Here is a 21292-nt window from a genome sequence, read left to right as displayed (position 1 = left end):
AAGATTTAGAGATTATTGAATTTGAACTGAATTGACGAATAATTTTCAGGTCAGAACTATATGTCTTATCAAAGAAAGTAGAAATAGACAAAAGGATTTTTTTGTAAAGTGTCTCTTCAGATTCTTACATGTCTGTGGTACCAGGGGTTCAATAAGACATCAAAAATGATTCACAAAGTAACAGAAAGATAAGTGCAAAGTAAAGGATAATTAAGATAACCTTTTGATTTTTTTTTTTTTTTTTTTGCGGTACGCGGACCTCTCACTGCTGTGGCCTCTCCCGCTGCGGAGCACAGGCTCCGGATGCGCAGGCCCAGCGGCCATGGCTCAGCCACTCAGCGGCATGTGGGATCCTCCCAGACCGGGGCACGAACCCGCGTCCCGCGCATCGGCAGCCGGACTCTCAACCACTGCGCCACCAGGGAAGCCCAACCTTTTGATTTTGACATTACATGGGGGGCAATTAGATTAAATGTGAGCAATTAATTTATAGTTTTGTAATGGAATAAAATATCATTATACCTTGAGCCAAAGGTAATAATTTGACATATTTTTCTTTATAAAAGTAAAACATAAAGCAAGTAATCTTGCTTAGTGTGATAAATAAAGCTCCTGGAGGTAAAGAATCATGTAAGAGTTTTGCAAGATTTCTGATTTTTCCATCTATTTCATCTTTCATTCTCTAGATTCCTTCCTAAAAATATGGATAAAAATCAAAGCTTTGAAACTCAGATTACATTTTAGATATACTAAGTCTTTTCTTCTTAATTAAACAATTCATTGGTAAATACTTCTGGTAAAATTTTTTTAATTTATTATTTAAAAAAATTTTTTTGGCCGCACCGCGTGGCTTGCAAGATCTTAGTTCCCTGACCAAGGATTGAACCCAGGTCCCCTGTAGTGAGAGCTCAGGATTCCTCACCACTGGACTGCCAGGGAATTCCCTAAAATGTTTTTTTTTTTTTAAACTGGAACATTATTTCCATATTTCTTTCTTTTTTAGTGCAAACCTTTGAACATTCAGTTTTATTAAATCAAGTCATACCTGTTCTGGGTAATGTGTTATGTGCGGTGGATTTCATTAAGGGTTGGGTGATTAGACTGCAATGATTTTAAATCACCTCAGAAACCCAGGAATGTTAGGTAGGAGATTAGAAAGGGTCCATAGCTTGCCAAGAACTTCAGCTATTCTGATAAACAATTCGATTACTGATGCTGACTCTTGCACATTAAATATGTTATCTAAGTCTTACACCTGATGCTTGCTGTGAAGATAGTATTTGAACCACCCTTCCTGCCGACATAATCATTCCTTTGTACACTTAAATACCATTTCCATGAATATGTCAGTGTGCCATAAACCATAGCAAAGTTTCCTATAGCCACATGCTTTGCCTTGGCCTTCCGTACATTTCTAGTACTGAAGAATCGAGTAGATTAAGAAAAAAGATGTAGGTGTAAGAAAAAAATGCATAGGGCTTCCCTGGTGGCACAGTGGTTGAGGGTCCGCCTGCCGATACAGGGGACACGGGTTCGTGCCCTGGTCCGGGAGGATCCCACGTGCCGCGGAGCGGCTGGGCCCGTGAGCCATGGCCACTGAGCCTGCGCGACCAGAGCCTGTGCTCCTCGGCGGGAGAGGCCACAGCAGTGAGAGGCCCGCATACCGGGAAAAAAAAAAAAAAAGCATAAAATGGTATAATTTTAGGGAAGTAGGTTTAAATTTTAATTTGCCTGAAAATAGAATCAATGGTATATAATAGGGCTTTGAAAGTTAAATGCAAAGTTATATGAAAATTATAATTTTTCATGCCTAAGAATATCATGCTAATTGACGTAAATTTTCTGTATAAAAATTCTGATTTTGCCAGACCATCTAACCAGCAATTAATATCCTCTCATAGGGAAAAAATGTGTTTGGTGACATGTTTAAAGTGCTCTTGGTAGTATTTAAGATGAATGATCTTCAAGGATGTGGAGAAAAGGAAACCCTCATACGCTGTTGGTGGGAATGTAAATTGCTGAAGCCACTGTGGAAAAGAGTATGGAGGTTTCTCCAAAAACTTAGAACTACTATATAATCTAGCAATTCCACTCCTGGCTATATACCCAAAAAAAAACAAAAACACTAATTTGAAAAGATACATGCACCCCTATGTTTATAGCAGCATTATTTATAATGGCCAAGGTATGGAAACAACCTAAGTATCCATCAAGATGAACGGATAAAGAAATAGTGGCATATATATACAATGGAATACTACTCAGCCATAAAACAGAAGGAAATTTTGCCATTTGTAGTAACATGGATGGATTTTGAGGGCATAATGCTAAGTGAAATAATACAGAGAAATATATATACTGTATGATATCACTTAATGTGGAGTCTAAAAAATAAAACAAACTAGGGAATAAAACAAAAAAGAAGCAGACTCAAAGATATAGAGAACAAACTAGTGGTTACCAGCTGGAGAGAAGGGAAAGGGGAGAGGCAATAATGGGATTATATGAAATCATGTGCATGAAACTTTTGAAAACTGTAAAGCACCATAGAATTTAAAGAATCTTTCATTCAATAAAAAAAATGTTTTTAAAGATGAATGATCTTCAAACCAAATAGCTACTTATACAAAAGATGGGAATCCTCTACTTCTTTTTTCTTTTTTTTCAGACTTATTTTAAGGTCCAAGATAATTCAACCTATTTACACAATTGCACAGAGAAGCCGAGATCTTTACAATAGCTCCTTATACCCTATATAATCTGCCCTACCCCCCTTACCTCTCAGACGACTTCTACTTTTTTTACCCCCTCTTCCTTCTGCTCCACACACACTGACTTCCTCGCTGTAGCCAAACATGCCAGGCACATTCTCACTGTCAACCCTTTGCCCCAGCTGCTCCCTCTGCCTGGAATACTCTTCCCTAGGCATCCACAAAACTAACTTCTTCACCTCCTTCAAATCTCTGCTCAAACATCACTTTCTCAATAATGCTTATCCTGTTCATCTTATTTAACATTGTGACTCTCCCTACTCTTGATCCCCCTTACTCTGCTTTTTCTCTATAACATTTATTACCTTCCAACATCCTATATAAATTTTCTCGGGTATGATGTTTATTGTCCATTTCTCATCTAGAATGTAAGCCTCATGAGGGAGGAACCTCCTGTCTTCTTTGTTCCCTGCTTATCCCCAATGTCTGGAAAAATGATTAGCACATTGTAGGTGGACAGTAAATATTTTTGAATTAATGAACATTTCTGTGATCTGCTTGCTCACTGTTCAGTCAGGAACCACTGATATGTTTCAAAATCATGTGATATGTTTCAAAAGTCAAACTTCCTCCTCAGAGACAAGAACCCTGTCATCTACCAAAAACCAACCAAACAAACAAAAAACCCTAGGAAAACAGCCTTCAAACATCAACTGTCGTTTCCCAATCTCCAGCAAAAGGATTGTTTGGTTTTTCTAACCAAGTAATACAAATGGGTAAAATTGCAATTTCAAACACACACAAGAAAAAAAAGAATATATGAAGATTTTAGTGATAGTATTCTGAGTTTTACTGAAGCATTTAAAAAAAAAAAAAAAGCTAGTTGGATTTCAAAAAGGCTCAATCAGAAAGTAGAACCCAGAGGGTAGGATTTCCTGTTGGACTTTTAAGTAACTCATCCTACCAGGGCGACGGCGTCCATACAAGGGACGAATGCCAAGTAAATACATCTGTAAAGCTGTTTTTCAGGTGTGAAAGCCTACCCTCCTCCCAGGTTCACCCCCGGCTCTGCCAACCTGAAGCGTTTCATCAGTTAAGTGAAAACACACAGCTGCTTCCCATCAGTGAAGGAAGGTTCGCGGCTCTACCTGGACATTCCACCTGTTGTCTAAGTGCAAGGAACTGAAGCCTAAATTCTGTGCCTTGTCAGCTCGGCTGCTAAAGTCTAAATGGGTAATTCACAGTCTTTACTACCCGTGAGAATTAATTATCCCCCCTCCCGGGTATCCCCCCGCCTCGACAGCTGTTCGGGGACCCCACGGTCAGGACGAAAAACCTCACTCACTTCGGCCCTGCCCTTCTTAGAGCGCAAAGACGGGTCGCGTTCGCGTGCTACGCCGCGTTTTGAGACTCTCGTGGCTTGCGCCCGTTTCGTGGGCTTTTGGTATCGAGCTGCCCGAAGGCGGACTTCGCCCTGGGCTGTTTGCGGACGCTGCACGGCCGCACCGGGCCGGGAAAGGAGTCGGAGAAGGTGCCCAGCCCCAAGCTCGGAGGTGGGCGCGGCCCTTCGTGAGGCAACTCGTCGGCTATAAGTTCCTCAGCCGCACCCGCCGGCGCGAAGCTGGGGCTGGAGCTCGGGCTCGGCGCAACCATTGCTCGCGGAGCAGTGGGGGGGTGGAGGGGACCGACAAACACCATGGTCCTAACGCAAGCGCTGACCCCCATCCTGTGGGTTCGTTCTTCCTCTCGGAAGGGTCCCTTGTCCTGCCGTGCCACCGAAAAGCCCGGCCCTCTCCATGTCCTGCGCGTCTGTCACCCCCCGCCTCGCGTGGTGCGGTCCAGCCCGCGGGTCACGCGGCGGCGGGGGCGTGGTCTGCTCTGAGCTCAGGTGGTACCTTGTGCGGCCTCTTCTGGCGTCATTTGTAGCGGCGTTCGCAGCAGGAGCGATGCTGGTTTGGAGTCGCCTAACCTTCGTCTTACTGAGCGTGACCGTCACCTGCTCGGTGGCGCAGCACGTGCCACCGGTGGGTGAGCTGGAGGCGAGGGCGCGGAGAGGGGCGCGCGGGAGCACGGGGAAGTGGGGTGCCCAGGTGCGGGGCCGGCGGGGCTTGAGGGACACCTAGTCCCGGCAGCATCTTTACGGGGGTCGGTGTTTTCCTGAGCAGAGGTGTGGGTGCAGAGCGGGCTGGCGAATTTCACCCCGGGTCGATTCGGTACAAGCTGGAACAAGGAAACCTTCTGGGGAAATCCTGAGCTCTGCGGATTGGTGATTATGATTTGCATACCCTCACGTTTGATGGATTGCATCTGTTCTACCAGTACCAGCTTCGAGCATCCAGAACTGTAAGAGAAAAAGTTCCAGTTGATTTGTGTACATGATTAAGTGACGAACTTCCTGAGGACTTTGGCATCCTCTGCCTGGTGACGAGGTGCTGAAGGAAAAGTATTAGCTAAGGATCCTGAGGGCCCTGGGAAAGGGCAAGGCATCCCCAGTCAGGGCAATGGGAGCAGCCCAGGCCAACCTAGATGTGGATGCCTGGCCTTTATCTCCGAGTCAAGTGAACACTGGGCCTGTGGCTATTTCCCCTTGAGGGAAGTAGCAGGAACACAGACTTGATAACTACAAGAGACAATGAGGGACCAGTTTCACTCTTACTTTGCAAGGGAGGAAGTTGATTCCGAGTGAGAAAATGCCTAGAAGCATGACTGAACTCAGGCCTCTGGACACCTGGTCTGGTGGTCTTGCATAATTCTCTTCTTTAAAAGCAGTAAGACTGCATTTTTCTTATCAACAGATCAGATAAATAGGAACTTGGGTGCATGTGACCTAAGACTAGGTGAGGATGTTTTTGAATAGTTTAGGTAGAACATTGACTTTGGGAGCAAGATGTGCATTCTCCTCTTTTATTCTTTTATTTCCCTACGGAGAAAAGCTTTAAGAGTAAGATCATGGTGAGATATTACTCAGCCATTCAAAATTGATACAAGATAAAGCAAGTAAAAGTAGAATACAAAGTAGTATACACAGCGATTTCAGTAACAGAAAAATACACAGTATATACATGTGGGTGAGGATTGGAAGGGTATAAGGAAAAATAAAATTAGTCTGCTTTAGTGTGGGTAGGGAATTAATTTGCTTTAAAGTGGTTGGGATTATGGGAATTTTTAAAGAATTTTATACTTTGATACTGTCAATGCTTTCAGCCAAAGACCCCAGGAAACACACCTGTAGTTGAAGAAATTGGGTTTATTATTTTGCAGTGAGTGAGAATGCATGCCATGGGCAACCGTGAGGCCTCTCAGTAAAAGGGCATTAGGAAAAACCTGTTTTATAATTTGGACTTTGTGTGTTTCAGGGGCAGGTCTAAGGAATCGGGGGTTTGCTCTAGATTGGTTGCTTTTAGAAAGTGAGGCAACACTATGGGTAAAGAAGAAACAGTTATTTGTTTAGCAAGAGAAGGAGGTGTTTGGTGTTTAGCGTGTTACACGTACCTTTGTTTTTGTCTGTGCTTAGAGTCATGAAGTGGCCTTGCTTTGTCTCATTTGATCATGTCTCAGATTAACCTTCACTGAGGTGGGTATTCTGTGAGTTGTGTCTAACAAGAGAAGAGAAACGGCCTGGCTTTTGAGTGTCAGAGCAGCAAGTTAATACTGAGAGGTCTAGTTGTGGACCTCAGAACAGTTTCATATATCAATATCTGCCTTTTATTTTCGTTGTCAGTACTTTATTTTTTCAAGCAAAAGTACTTTAAAAGGTATTTGTAGAACAGGAAAAATCAACAGCCCCTCCATGAATTTAATAGTTCTTATCTGGAACAGTGGTTGTCAAATTCTAGTCTGGCCTCTGGTGTCAATTTGGGAAGCTGCTTCCACAAGTCTTTAATGAAATGAGAAAAATGAGGCCTTGAAATTATTAATTTAGAATGTTAGCTTTTATTCTGATTATGACCTTCCAATTTTTGTTGTTAAAATGTTCTTTTATGTGTGTGAGTTGTTTTGTTTGTTTTAACATCTTCACTTTGTAGAACAAAAACTGGGACTCCTCTCAGTTTTTTAACTGATCTGGAAAACCTGGGGGCCACTGGCTGACAGGATTTTGGGAACTTCACAGAAGTTCAGTGACCTCATCCTTTGACAAGAATAAGCATTTTTTTTTTCATTTTGAATTGTTCTGTGATAAACTGTAGCCACACATAGTAACAAAATATATTTCAAAACTACTTTTGATAAATATGATAGTGGGAACTGGCTTTAAATTACAAACAAAAATCATTGGATTTGGAATGTCTGTGGATTTTGTTCTGTTTTGTTTTTAAGGCGCTTCAGACTATGGCATATTTTAAGGTCTTCTTGAGTTATTTGATTCTATTAAGAGATGGTGGTGACAAGCTATCCCACTTCTGGGTATTTATCCAAAGAAAATGAAAACACTAATTTGAAAAGATATCTGCACCCCCATGTTCATTGCAGCATTATTTACAAGAGCCAAGACGTGGAAACAACCTAAGTGCCCATTAATGGATGAATGGATAAAGAAGATGTGATTCTCACTCTCACACACACACACCCACCACACACAATGGAATACTAGTCAGCCATGAAAAAAGATGAAATCTCGCCATATGTAACAACATGTATGGATATTGAAAGTATTATGCTGGGTGAAATAAATCAGACGGAGAAAGACAGATACCGTATCTATCTAATAAACGAACAAACCAAACAAAAACAAACACGTAGATACAGAGAACAGCAGCGTAGTGGTTATCAGAGGGAAAGGGGCAGAGGGAGGGTGAAATGAGTAAAGGGGATCAATTGTATCGTGATGGATGGAAACTAAAATTTTGGTGGTAAGCACGCTGTAGTGTATACAGAAGTAGAAATATAATGTATACTGGAAACTTATGTTATAAACCAATATTATGTCAATAAAAAATAAATTTAAAAAATATTTTAAAAAGAGAGATTGGTGGTGACAGAAGTGGTGCAAGAAAATCTGGAGAGGGAGATGGAGATGACATCATCCAGGGCTCTGTAGACCTTGATAAGGATTTTGGAATTCATCCTAAAAACAATGGGAAGCTGTTGACTGGTTTTAAAAAAGATGTGATAAATTTGTCACTTTCAAAAGATCAATTTGGATTGGAAGGGAGCAAGGGTGGATATGAGGAGACTAGTCCAATAGCACAACCCTCCTGACTTACAGGACAGTTGTGCTATTGGAAAAGGAAAGAAGTGGATGGTTCTGGAGAAGATTCGGAGGTAGAATGAGAAGAAGGAGGGGTTGGATGGGGATGAGGGACTGGCACCTTTCTGAAGTGCTCAGCTGGGAGAATAGTGGCATCACTACAGGAATATGAAGAGGGAAGAATGAAGATCATTTTTCACTCTGGTTATGTCGAATTTCAGATGGCACCAAGACATCCAGCAGACCTTTGGGACTGGAGCTCAGAAGAGGATATTGGAAGTCGTAGGCATATTATTTTGAAGCCCACTGGAGTGAACAATGAGCAGATAGAAGAGAAGAAGAGGCTTAGTCAAAGGCTCAGGGGACATGCATGTGTCAGGTCAGGAAGAACTGGCAAAATTAAAGCAGCAGCCAGAACTGGAGAGCAAGTGTTAGGGACGCTCAGGGGAGAGAGGGACAGGTCACCTGTATTGAATGCCATTGAGATGTCTAGTATCTGTTGTGCTTGGCACCTAGAGGTCATTGGTCACCTTGGCCAGAGCATGTTGGGAGCAGAAAATAGATTGTAGTAGCCTATGGAGTCATCAGAAGGAAAGGAATCAGAGTAGGCGAGATGGCTGTTCTCAGTAATAAATCTGAGCAGATCCCTAAAATGTGTGAAAATTAAACACACTGGCTCAGTAGTGAATTACTGAATCGAACTTATTTTTATGCATCAGCTTTTCAAGTGAGTGATAACATTGTTGACATTAGCCACTGAATCAGGTTTTAGCAATGATTTTTACAACGTTTTCCCAAATCACTTAAACCCCATCTGGCCTGGCCAGTTTTACTGTACTGCATTTGTTTTCCACCCCGTACTTTAAAGGAAGGAATACACAGATACCATATGTTTGCTTAGTCAACAAATACTGCACGCCTACTCTGGGCCCGACTGTTACAGATGCTGGGAACAGGTAGAGAGGTCTTTGCCCTTATGGAGAGTTTGTTCACATTCCTTTTACCTAAATATTCTCAATTTAATAGGGTACCATTCCATCAAAGGTCAGAAAACAAGTGAAAAACTTTGCATGCTCATTTGAATTTGTTATATATGCAAGAAAACATGCCTTTTCTTATTCAAGTGTGTCTTGAATATGTGTCTGCTCTGTCTTACATAGAGAACACTTTAAGAAACAAATCTTATGTAGAAAATAGTTGTCGGTGAATTAAAGAATTGAATTGAAATTGTCTTGTTGGACTTCCCTGGTGGCGCAGTGATTAAGAATCCACCTGCCAATGCAGGGGACACGGGTTCAAGCCTTGATCCGGGAAGATCCCATGTGCCGCAGAGCAACTAAGCCCATGCACCACAACTACTGAGGCTGCACTCTGGAGCCTGCGAGCCATAACTACTGAGCCCCCGTGCCACAACTACGGAGCCTGCGCTCTAGAGCCCGCGTGCCACAACTACTGAAGCCCGCGTGCCTAGAGCCTGTGCTCCGCAACAAGATAAGCCACTGCAATAAGAAGCTCATGCACTGCAACGAAGAGTAGCCCCCGTGCAGAGCAACAAAGACCCAATGCAGCCATAAATAAATAAAGGAATAAAGAAAGAAAGGAAGGAAGGAAACAAAAGAAGGAAAAGGAAAGAAAGGAAGAAAGAAAGAAGGAAGGACAGGGAGGAAGGAAGGAAGGAAGAAAGAAAGCTGTCTTGCTGAAATTGTTCAGCTTCTTTTCCGATGGTAAGAACACTGGTGTGAGCTATATAATTAAATTACTTTTCACTGCCTTTTTCTGGTTATGTGAATAAGACAAGCACATGAGGGCTTTCTGAACTCTTTTGTACAGTCTTAGAAGCATACATTTCATTGAGGTTCTCATTCCGGAGGACTCAAATATTTTAGGGAGCTGGATGAATTATCTCATTTCTTTTAGGCATGGAGCGTTCAGGTTGCTAATGGAATAATTTTCACTTTATATTTTATTTTCCTAAATACAGTTATGTCAAGTAGCTCTGTAGTTAGTTTTTTTTTTTAGTGAGTGGGGAGGACGTAAAGAATGATTAATTTTGAAGACGTTCAAGTTCTTATCAAATAACTAGAATAATTAGAGAATTCGCTGACTCAGGAAGTATTAACAAAACATTTTACAGAGATTTTCACCACTTTCTTTGGCTTTAGGAAGCAAAAATGAGAGAGCACACACGTGAAAGATCGAGATTTTAAGTTGGTTGTATTTTTTCACCCTTTGACAAGGTAGCACATTATACCAAGCAGACTACCTAATATCGCTCCCTTTCATCTATTTACATTCTATACCTATCATCTGTTTAAATTTTTACTTACCTTGATAAGGTTGTCTATTATTAAAACCATGTATAGTTAAATTTGGAGATAGTAAGAAACTTTAAATAACAAGTGAGCTCACTGTAATTTTATTTCAGGTCTGTACATAGATTTTTGAAGCTGTCTTTCCCTGTTGAGGTCTCCCTTGAAAGTAAGGATGTACCTGTCTCCACTCTACCCCAAATCTAATCTTTTTGTTTAAAATGACTGTTGTTAGAGGTTATTATGCTTAGTGAAATAAGTCAAAGACAAATACCGTATGTTATCGCTTATACAAGAAATCTAAAAAATAAAACAAAAAAGAATATAGCAAAACAGAAACAGACTCACAGATATGGAGAACAAACTAGTGGTTACAAGTGGAGAGGGGGAAGGGGGAGAGGCAAATAAGGAGTAGGGGATTAAGAGATACAAACTACTATATATAAAATAAATAAGCTACAAGGATATATTGTACACTCCAGGGAATATAGTGAATATTTTATAATAACTTTAAATGGAGTATAAGCTATAAAAATTTGAATCACTATGCTGTATACCTGAAACTAATATAATATTGTAAATCAACTCTACTTCAATAAAAAATTTTAAAAACAAAAAAAAGTGACTTCAGTGTCAGTACCTTATGAACACCTGAAGTACCCTGATCTTATGGCTGCTAGCTTTAAAAATTACAATCACATTTACCCTTTACTCTTACAGCCAATTTCTATGCAGATTTCATGTCTTTGTATTTCATGTTTATTTATTGCTGTCAGCATTATCATAGTAAAATGTCTTATCAATCTCAGACTCTTGCATATATGATTAGGTTGCTCTGTTACCTCTGGGGCAGTTGAACTCTCCTAATATTTGATAGAGCACTTGTAACTTCCCTCACAGTCGTAAGAAATATGCCTTGTAGTTTAATTTTATATTGGCTTTGGAACCCAGGTCATGCAGATAAAATTACTAGGGAAAGACGAGCGTCATTACATTTCATTTACTCACTGAGTTGATTCTAGTGATCATCAAAAGCCCTGAAGGGAATGCGGATTGTTCCCTATTAGGAATTAAATTGAGGTTTTCTTGTTATCTCTGTGGGAAGCTATGAGAAAGATCAGGGGGAGCCTGAACTGGGGCTCTGTCACCCGCTGTGTAACCTTGTCACTAATGGAGCTGGGCCTTGCATCCAGAACATGACCCCATGACCCTAAAGTTCCTGAAAACTTGAAATTCAGTGAAAAGGGCATAAATCAGATTTTTGTGAATCAAATCACATTTTAAACTCACCAAAAGCGCTGATATATAGAAGAATCTTATAGTGAATAAGTTAGAATGAAGTAAGAGTTGTATTTCTAAAGTTAATACTTGCCCTTCTTATTAAGTGCTGTTTGGAAAATTCGTAGTTTTAAATCAAGATGTTCTTAAGTAGAGTGTTGCTTTTTGGTGTCCATTTCCAATTTCACTAAGCAAGGACTAGTGAATTTAGAATACCCTGCCCTCCAATGCAGTCATATGTTGTTATCTTAAAATAATTTTAGACACTGACAGCTAAAAATACTTAAAATCAGGGTTTGCCTGGTGGCGCAGTGGTTAAGAATCCGCCTGCCAACGCAGGGGAAATGGGTTTGAGCCCTGGTATGGGAAGATCCCACATGCCGCGGAGCAACTAAGCCCGTGCGCCACAACTACTGAGGCTGCACTCTAGAGCCCATGAGCCTCAACTACTGAGCCCGCGTGCCACAACTACTGAAGCCCGTGCTCCGCAACAAGAGAAGCCACCGCAATGAGAAGTCCGCGCACTGCAACAAAGAGTAGCCCCCGCTCCCTGCAACTAGAGAAAGCCCGCATGCATCAACGAAGATCCAACACAGCCAAAAATAAATTTTTTTTTTTTTTTTTTTTTTTTGTTGCGTTACGCGGGCCTCTCACTGTTGTGGCCTCTCCCGTTGCAGAGCACAGGCTCCGGATGCGCAGGCCCAGCGGCCATGGCTCACGGGCCCAGCCGCTCTGCGGCATGTGGGATCTTCCCAGACCAGGGCACGAACCCACGTCCCCTGCATCGGCAGGCAGACTCTCAACCACAGCGCCACCAGGGAAGCCCAAATAAATAAATTTTTTTAAAAAAACTTAAAATCATGTCAGGGAATCACTCTGAAAATCCTCAGCATAATGTAAATGAAATCATGCAGTTTTTTAATTTGATATTTTAAAATGTGTATCAAAGTGTACATAGTTAAAGAAAATCAAATAATATAGAGAGGCTTATGATAAAAAAAAACCCAGCCATCTCCCTGCTTATTCTTTCTACCCCATCCCCCTTCTCTGGAAGCAAACACTTTTTTGTTGTTTTTGTTGTTAATTGTTGTCATGTTTTTCGAAGTATAGTTGATTTACAATATTGCGTTAGTTTCAGGTGTACAGCAAAGTGATTAAGTTATATATATTTTTTCAAATTATTTTCCATTATAGGTTATTACAAATACTGCATATAGTTCCCTGTGCTATACAGTAAATCCTTGTTGCTTATCTATTTTACATATAGTAGTACATATCTGTTAATCCCATACTCCTAACTTATCCCTCCCTACCTCCCTCCCTTTCCCCTTTTGTAACCATAAGTTTGTTTTCTATGTCTGTGAGTCTATTTCTGTTTTGTAAGTAGATTCATTTGTATTGATATTACTTTTTATATTCTACCTATAAGTGCTACTGTCACATGATACTTTGTCTTTCCGATTTACTTGACTTAGTATGATCATCTCTAGGTCCATCTATATTGCTGCAAATGGCAATATTTCATTCCTTTTTATGGCTGAGTAGTATTCCATTGTGTATATATACATCACATCTTCTTTATCCATTCATCTGTTGATGGACACTTAAGTTGCTTCCACGTCTTGACTATTGTAAATATGCTCCTGTGAACATTGAGATGCATGTATCTTTTCAAATTAGAGTTTTCATCTCAGAACCAGACAGTTTTAACTGTTCGTACTCAAGTGATGTTCAGCAAGATACCACCTCTACTGTCCTACTAGTTATTTGCAGCTCAGTCTGTTTTGATTAATTGGTGCCCATGCCAAATTGGGTGCTGAAAGATCCAGATATCACCCCTGGTTAGCTTTATGAATACTGCTACTGATAATGTGTTTATGCTGAATTTGTCTGAATCCACTTGAAGCATTGTCTGCTCTCATACGTATCCATCTCAGTGATGGATAAAAATTTAGTTTACTTTCAACAATCTTCCCTCAACCTTTCTTTTTTCTTTTTTTAAGTGTTACTGAGATATAATTCACACCATACAAATCACCCACTAAAAGTGTACAACTTAATGGCTTCAGTATATTCACAGAGTTGTACAACCATCACTACAATCAATTTTAGAACATTTTCATCACCCCCAAGAAACCCCTCACCACTTAGCCTTAACCCTGAAACCTGCTTCTCAGTCTTAGGCAGCCACTAATCTACTTTTTGTCTCTATAGATTTACCTATTCTGGACATTTTCTATAAAGGGGATCATACAATACATGTGACTGGCTTCTTTCACATATCATAATGTTTACAAGGTTCATTCACATTGTAGCATCAGTACAGTAAATGTGCATTCCTTTTTATGACTGAGTAATATTCCATTTATGGATATACCATATTTTGTTCATTCATCACTTAATGGACACTTAGGTTGTTTCTGCTTTTGGCTGTTATGAATAATGCTACTGTGAACATTTATGTACAGTGTTTTTGTGTGAACACATGTTTTCATGTCTCTTAGGTTTATACCTAGGAGAGTAATGTTGCTGGGTCACATCATAACTCTGTGTTTAACTCTTTGAGGAACTGCCAGACTGTTTTCCAAAGCAGCTGCACTATTTTATATTCCCACTGGCAGTACATGAGGGTTCCAGTTTCTCTACATCCATGCCAACACTTGTTTTATTATTATAACTGCCAGCCTATTGGGTGTGAAGTAGTATCTCATTGTGTTGTTTTTTTTTTTTTTTTTTGCCGTACGCGGGCCTCTCACTGTTGTGGCCTCTCCCGTTGCGGAGCACAGGCTCCGGACATGCAGGCTCAGCAGCCTTGGCTCACGGGCCCAGCCGCTCCGCAGCATGTGGGATCCTCCCAGACCGGGGCACGAACCCACGTCCCCTGCATCAGCAGGCGGACTCTCAACCACTGCGCTACCAGGGAAGCCCTCATTGTGCTTTTGATTTGCATTTCCCTATTGGCAAATGATGTTGAGCATCTTTTCATTTGCTTATTGAGTTATATTTTATGTGGAGAAATGTCTGTTCAGATCCTTTGCCCATTTATTAATTCAGTTGTCTTTTTATTACTGAGTTGTAAGATTTTTATATATTCTAGACAAATCTTTTACCAAATATATGCTTTGTAATCGGCATAAATGTAAGGGTTTATTTCTGCACTCTTAGTTCTATTCCATTGATTTATATCTTTATGCTGGTAGTGCACTATCTTAATTACTGTAGCTTTGATAGTATGTTTTAAAATCAGGAAGTGTCAGTCCTCTAACTTTGTTATTATTTTTTAAGAACGTTTTGGATGTTCTGCGTCCCTTGAATTTCAATGTGAATTTTAGGATCACTTGTCTATTTCTGCAAAGAAGCCATCTAGGATTTTGATAGGTATTGCATTGAATCTGTAGATCAATTTAGGGAGTATTGCCATCTTAACAATATTAAGTCTTCCAGTCTATGAACAATGTATATCTTTACATTTATTTAGGTCTTTAATTTTTTTTCTAGTGTTTTGTAGTTTTCAGTGTACAAGTCTTACACATCTTTGGTTAAATTTATTCCTAAGTATTCTTTCTGATGCTGTTGTAAGTGGAGTAGTTTCTTAGTTTCATTTCAGTTTGCACATTGTTACTGTATAGAAATACATTTGATTGTTGACATTCATCTTGTATCCTGCAACCTTGCCCAACTTGTTTATTATTTTTAAAAAGTTTTTAATGGATTCCTTAGGGTTTTCTGTAGAAGATAGTGTCATCTGAAAATGAGACAGTTTTACTTCTTTTCCAATTTGGATGCATTTTATTTCATTTTCTTGTCTAATTGCCATGGCTCAGTACTTAAGCACAATATTGAAGTGGGGCAAGTGGACTCCTTGACCCCTCTACCTTTTTCTCCCTTTTCTTCTTCAGTTCTATGTGCTTTCAGTCTTGTTTAGTAAACATTGGTAACATAATTGTAACTGTAATTGAGTCATCTATGCTTCGTATGTCTCCTTTCAAAGAATGAAGATGGTAAACAATGTTTAAAGAAGTGTGACTTGAAAACATTGGTCATTGCTCAGTATGCTGTGATTACATGTCCTTCTCTAGAATTCTAAAGCCGTAACTCTAACGGCACTAAAATATATATATTTTATATATATATATATATATATAATATATATTCAAATATATTTTCTACCAAATACTCATATTCATGCCAAATGCTCATATTCATTTTAATTTGCTTCATTTTAATTTGCTTCATATTTATATTACGCCTTGTACAAATTTTTTCATTGGAGTTTCTAATTTCTTTCCCTTTTTCTCATTAGAAGAAGAAAACAAACCTATGCCATCATCACTGTATCCTGTATATTTTTCAGCTTCTGACATATCTTCTCAATATCCTGTCTACTCTTCTTGAAACCTACTGAATTCCGCTTCTAGTTGAGACCATTTTCTTTTTATTTGGACCATTCTTTTCCAAGACTGTAGCTTTCCCCTATAGTTTCTGGTTGTTTTTCTTTTTTCTTACACTGTGTGCCTCTTATCATATTCTCAAATTCTTCCAGCCTTTCAACTGTACAGTTTATTCTGTAGAGTCCCACTTTTTAGGGCACCTGTCTCCTTGATATAATGTTGCACTATTGCTTTCTAGGTCTGTTGACTAGCTGTCACCTTAAGGGCTCCCTTTACCACTCTATGTTAAGTTGGAGCCATTCTTTTCTGGATCCTGTCCCATCTTTCTCTTGGTTTATGCCAGTGTTTTGCTAGAGTACATCTTGAAGTAATTTAAGAAAGAATGTATGGGAGGTGAACTTTCTGAGTCCTTGCAGTGACTTAATAGTAAAGACTTTAAATAAACTCAAAATTGATTGATGCCTTTACCAGCTATAAAATTCTAGTTTTAAATCAATTTCCTGCCAAGTTTGGAGGCATCACTCTCTTCTAGCATTTATATAGCTGTTGAGAAGTTTGGTGGAAGTGTGATTCTTATTCTTTTGTAGGAAACCCACTTCCCCTGGCCCAAACGTGGTGCTAGAAGCTTTTATGTTTTTCTCTTTATCCTTTATGTTTTGAAATAACTCAGTGATGGGTCTGACTGAAAGCCCTTGTATTCAGTCATTATTTCAAATAATCAGTAGGTCTTTTCATTTTCAGGACTCATCTCCTTTCAGCTGTGGGAAATTTTCCTATATTATTTCTTTCATAATTTTCTCCTCTTTATTGTCTCTGCTCTCTTTCTGGAAATCCAGTTAATCAGATGTTGGGCCCCATGCACTGATTCTCTAATTCTCTTCTTTTTTTTTTCCTCCTGTGTTTTCTATATAATTTTTTCCCTGTATTCTGGGAGAGATTTCCTCGCCTTTATTTTTCTATCCTTTTTATTTCAGCAGTTACGTTTTTTATTGAAGTATAACTGATGTACAATATTATTTAAGTTACAGGTGTACAATATAGTGACTTACAATTTTTAAAGGTTATACTCCATTTATAGTTATTATAAAATACTAGCTGTAGTCCTCATGTTGTACAGTATATCCTTGTAGCTTATTTTATACCTAATAGTTTGTACCTTTTAATCTCTTACCCCTATATTGCCCCTCCCCGCTTCCCTCTCTCCACTGGTAACCACTAGTTTATTCTCTATATCTGTGTCTGCTTGTCTTTCGTTATACTCAATAGTTTGTTGTACTTTTTAGATTCCAGATATAAGTGAGATCATATGGTATTTGTCTTTCTTTGTCTGACTTATTTCACTAAGCAGAAGGCCCTCCAGGTCCATCCATGTTGCTGCAAATGGCAAAATTTCTTTCCTTTTGTGGTTGAGTAGTATTCCATTATGTTTATATACCTTCTTTATCCATTCATCTATTGATGGATGAGCAGTTATGTTTTTTTTGGTTTTTTTTTTTTTGCGGTACACGGGCCTCTCACTGTTGTGGCCTCTCCCGTTGCGGAGTACAGGCTCCGGACACACAGGCTCAGCGGCCATGGCTCATGGGCCCAGCCGCTCTGTGGCATGTGGAATCCTCCTGGACCGGGGCATGAACCCGCGTCCCCTGCATCGGCAGGCGGACTCTCAACTACTGCGCCACCAGGGAAGCCCAGCAGTTATGTTTTTAATTACCTGGTTGAACTTATTTTTTATAACATCTTGTTTTTGTTTTATAGATATAACAGTATATTGAATTTCTCTTGAGGTTACTATTAGAGTATTGAATCCGATATTAATTTATATTATTTTGTTTTATATTTTCCTCTGTTCCTTAAAGTATTGGAGTATTTTGGAACTAGTTTTTTGTTTGTTTTCTTCTTTTTTTTTGGCGGTACGTGGGCCTCTCACTGTTGTGGCCTCTTCCGTTGCGGAGCACAGGCTCCGGACGCACAGGCTCAGTGGCCATGGCTCATGGGCCCAGCCGCTCCGCGGCATGTAGGATCTTCCCGGACCGGGGCATGAACCCGTGTCCCCTGCATCGGCAGGCGGACTCTCAACCACTGCGCCACCAGTGGGGAGCCCAGTTTTCTTTGTATTTTTCTAAATGTTAGAATAGGAGGCCTTTACTCTCAGGTAGGAGTCGTTAAACTTTTCCTGCACAGGGCCAGATAGTAAATCTTTTCGGCTTTGTGGGCCAAGAGGCAAAATCAAGGATGTTATATAGATATTTATATGACAAGAGAGAAGACAAATTCCCACAAAATTCTTATTGATGAAAATGTTTTAATAACAAGTTAGTACACTTTTTGTAATAGAGGTCTGCTAATAAGAAGAATTGAATTCTTGTGGGGTGGGCATTTGATTTTTGGCACTTAGGGTTAGTGTCCCAAAGTGATTGCAAATGTTTCTGTGTTATTCCTGATCTGTAATGAGATTTTACATATTTCATCTTTGAAAATGTCTTTTTGTATACATATATGGTAGGATGAATAATGGCTTCCCAAGGATGTCCATGTCCTAGTTCCTAGAACCTGTGAACATGTTATTTTTTATGGCAAAAGGAACTTGGCAAATGTGATTTAGTAAAGAATCTTGAGATGGGGATGTTGTGCGGGATTATCCAAGGGGGCCGATATATTCACAGACATCTTTATAACAGGGAGGCAGGAGGCCAAAGAAGAGAGAAGATGCTATACTGCTGACTTTGAAGATGGAGGAAGGGGGGCACAAACCAACGAATGTAGGCGACCCCTAGAAGCTGGAAAAGTCAAGGAAACAGATTCTGCCTTGGGGCCCCAGGGGAAACTCAGCTGTGCAGAACCATTTTAGACTTCCAACCTTCAGAGCTGTAACATAATAAATTTGTGTTGTTTTAAGCATTAAGTTTGCAGTAATTTGTTACAGCAGCAATAGGAAACTAATACAACTAAGTGCCACCAAAGACTAATATCAGTCCACAAGCATATGATTTTAATTGAGTCGCGGTATGTCCGAGAGATTTTTAGTTACTTCTCGGCATTTAGGTAGTAGGTGGAGGAGTTTTGACTGATGAGACAACGTGGACAAAGCTGTTTTGAGGAAAGGAGATCCCAGAGAGGTTCCTGGCTCAGAGTAGCATTTATTCTGGAGAGTAAGAATAATAGATGAGGATGAAAAGAGTTTAGTTGAGGGGCCAGCAGACAGAAAATAACCCCCATCCCAAACTCTGAACAGAGAACTGCATATAACATTATAGCTAAGCAAAAGACTAAACCCACACACTCTCTTCCCCTCTTCTCTCTTTTTTTCACACATACATACCACCTCAAAGGGTTTTCCTTGACAGAAACTGAAGAGATCATCTGGCAAGAGCAAGGGCAACTTGTATGGGTGTTAGTACCCTGAGTGGTGGTTGGCAAACTACAGCCTGGCACCTGTTTTTTTAAAGTCTGCGAGTGAGGGATGGTTTTTACGTCTTTTAAAAGTTGGGGGGAAATTCAAAAGGAGATTAATATTTTGTAACATGTCAAAATTTGTAAAATTTACACGTCAGGGTCCATAAACTGAGTTGTATTGGAGCACAGCTACACTTGTTTGTTTGCATTTTGTCTGGCTGCTTCAGCACTACAGCAGTTGGGTTGTTGCAGCAGAGCCTGAATGCAGTGTGCTCGTAGCTTTCACTGGTGCTCTGCACACTTCAGATGACGCTTATGCAATTATAACTCAGCTGCATTTTAAGTGCCGCATGTATCAATGCACCAGGTTATTTTTAATCTTTAAGAAAATTACTAGTCTAAACCTATCACGTCAAAACAAGAAGAGAAAAGTGGACTTCAGACGTGCTTTCAGGCCAAGCGGAGTAGGGATTATCTTGTTAATTAGCTGGCAAAGCATTGTGTTTATTACACAGTGACGCTAGAGTTGTGCTAAAAGAATACAGTGTATGTTGACATTACGAGACCGAGCAGTCATCACAGTATTCCCAACTCCTAGGGAAAAAAGTGGTTAGAAAAACAAGATCTAGAGTATCTCATCACAGCAGAATTTATTTACACATTTTACAAAGTAAAATGAGGCTGCAGCCAAAGTAAGTCTCCAAGTAGCTTATTTGTTAGCAAAGCAAGAAAAGCCATTTGCCAAAGATGAGTTGATGGAATCACATTTGCTGGTAGAAGTTGAAGAAATGTGTCCTGAGAAAATTTGTTTCACACTATAAGCTTTTAGCCGAGAACAGTTGCCTGGGACTTTGGCAGCAACATCAACATCAATTAAAGAACAAGGCAAATGATTCCTAGTTGTTTTTCTTGACTCTTGGTAGTGATCAGTTATCAATATTTATTAGAGCATCCGATGCCAAGTTTGAGACTAAAGAATTAGTCTCTATGAATAGTCTGCATAAAACAACAACAGGCAGGGATGTTTTTAAAGAAGTTGAGAATTGAGTAATTCAGAAAGACCTTAAGTGGAATCTGCCATGATGTGTAACAGTTGACAGTGGTAAAAATTTGTGTGGAGCAAAAAAAAGCTTAGTTGGACAAATGTACAAAACTTCTGAAAATGCAAGATGTTTAAAGCTTGTGGTTATTAAATATATTGTTGATTGGCAGGTACTTTGTGGACAATACTTAAATCGATCATTCTGTTATTATTCAACCATGGAGTTCTTTTGCTCTCATAGATTTTCACTTGAGTGAATTTTGTAAGAAATAGATGCTGAATATCCTGACTGCCCCTACCACTCAACAGTTAGATAGGTTGGCAGCAGTGAAGTTTTACTACAACTTTTGAGCTCAAGGTTGAGACTGAAATTTTTCTGAATAAGAAGAACCACCCTCAGTCACTATTATCGAACACTGAATGGCTTTGGAAATTAGCTTTTGCTAATTTGATACTGAATTATCAAATTGATATTATTTAATATCTAATATTTTGTATTCTAATAATTTAGAAACAGAATTTAAATGCTAATTAAATTATCCATTGATAATTTAAGTTTACACTTGATGCTGTTACTTAATGAGGTCAGCCTAAAATTACAAGGCAAAACAGTACTTATATGGGAAACATACTGTAGTATTTTGACAACAATTAGTGTTTGAATCTCAGGTAATGTCAAGCTACCTTATATACTTCCCATACAATCAAAAGTTAAAACAGGATGTGAGATCTCATTCCCACACGAATTTGCTGCAGATATATTTTCTGAGCTCAAACTACAGTTCTAGTAGTTTCCTTCCCTACTTCGCCTTCCTTTTATTGTGGATTTATACTTCTTAAAAAAATTTTTTTTGTCTTTTACAATATTGGGTCTCCAGCAGAAAGGAGATGAACATGCCTTGGCATCATGAACTAGTAATAAAAGAATGATAAATCACTGTGGGGTATCTCAGTTCCCCCACCATGGATTGAATCCGAGC

General features: G+C 39.6%; 1 protein-coding gene across 5 annotated transcripts in view; it reads left to right on the top strand.

Moving 5' to 3' along the window:
• The first annotated feature begins 3322 nt into the window (after window positions 1-3322).
• The window catches only part of ASAH1 (N-acylsphingosine amidohydrolase 1), a 47980-nt gene continuing 30010 nt past the window's right edge, over window positions 3323-21292 (top strand). For 2 of the 5 annotated variants that reach the window (XM_029226344.1, XM_029226345.1), the window contains exon 1: window positions 3323-3944. Coding sequence is in view for 2 of the 5 variants with exons in the window: in XM_029226342.1 (XP_029082175.1) it covers window positions 4658-4735 (78 nt within the window). In the remaining 3 variants the exon portion in view is untranslated. Of the gene's footprint in view, window positions 3945-4581; window positions 4736-4971; window positions 5055-9422; window positions 9624-21292 lie in introns of those variants that run through there. The other 3 variants (XM_029226342.1, XM_029226346.1, XM_029226343.1) reach the window with 3 other exon arrangements.

Source organism: Monodon monoceros, unplaced genomic scaffold (assembly GCF_005190385.1).
Source record: "Monodon monoceros isolate NGI ecotype Baffin Bay Population unplaced genomic scaffold, NGI_Narwhal_1 Super_Scaffold_17, whole genome shotgun sequence".
NCBI lineage: Eukaryota > Metazoa > Chordata > Mammalia > Artiodactyla > Monodontidae > Monodon > Monodon monoceros.
This window is presented reverse-complemented; position numbering and strand designations above follow the sequence as displayed.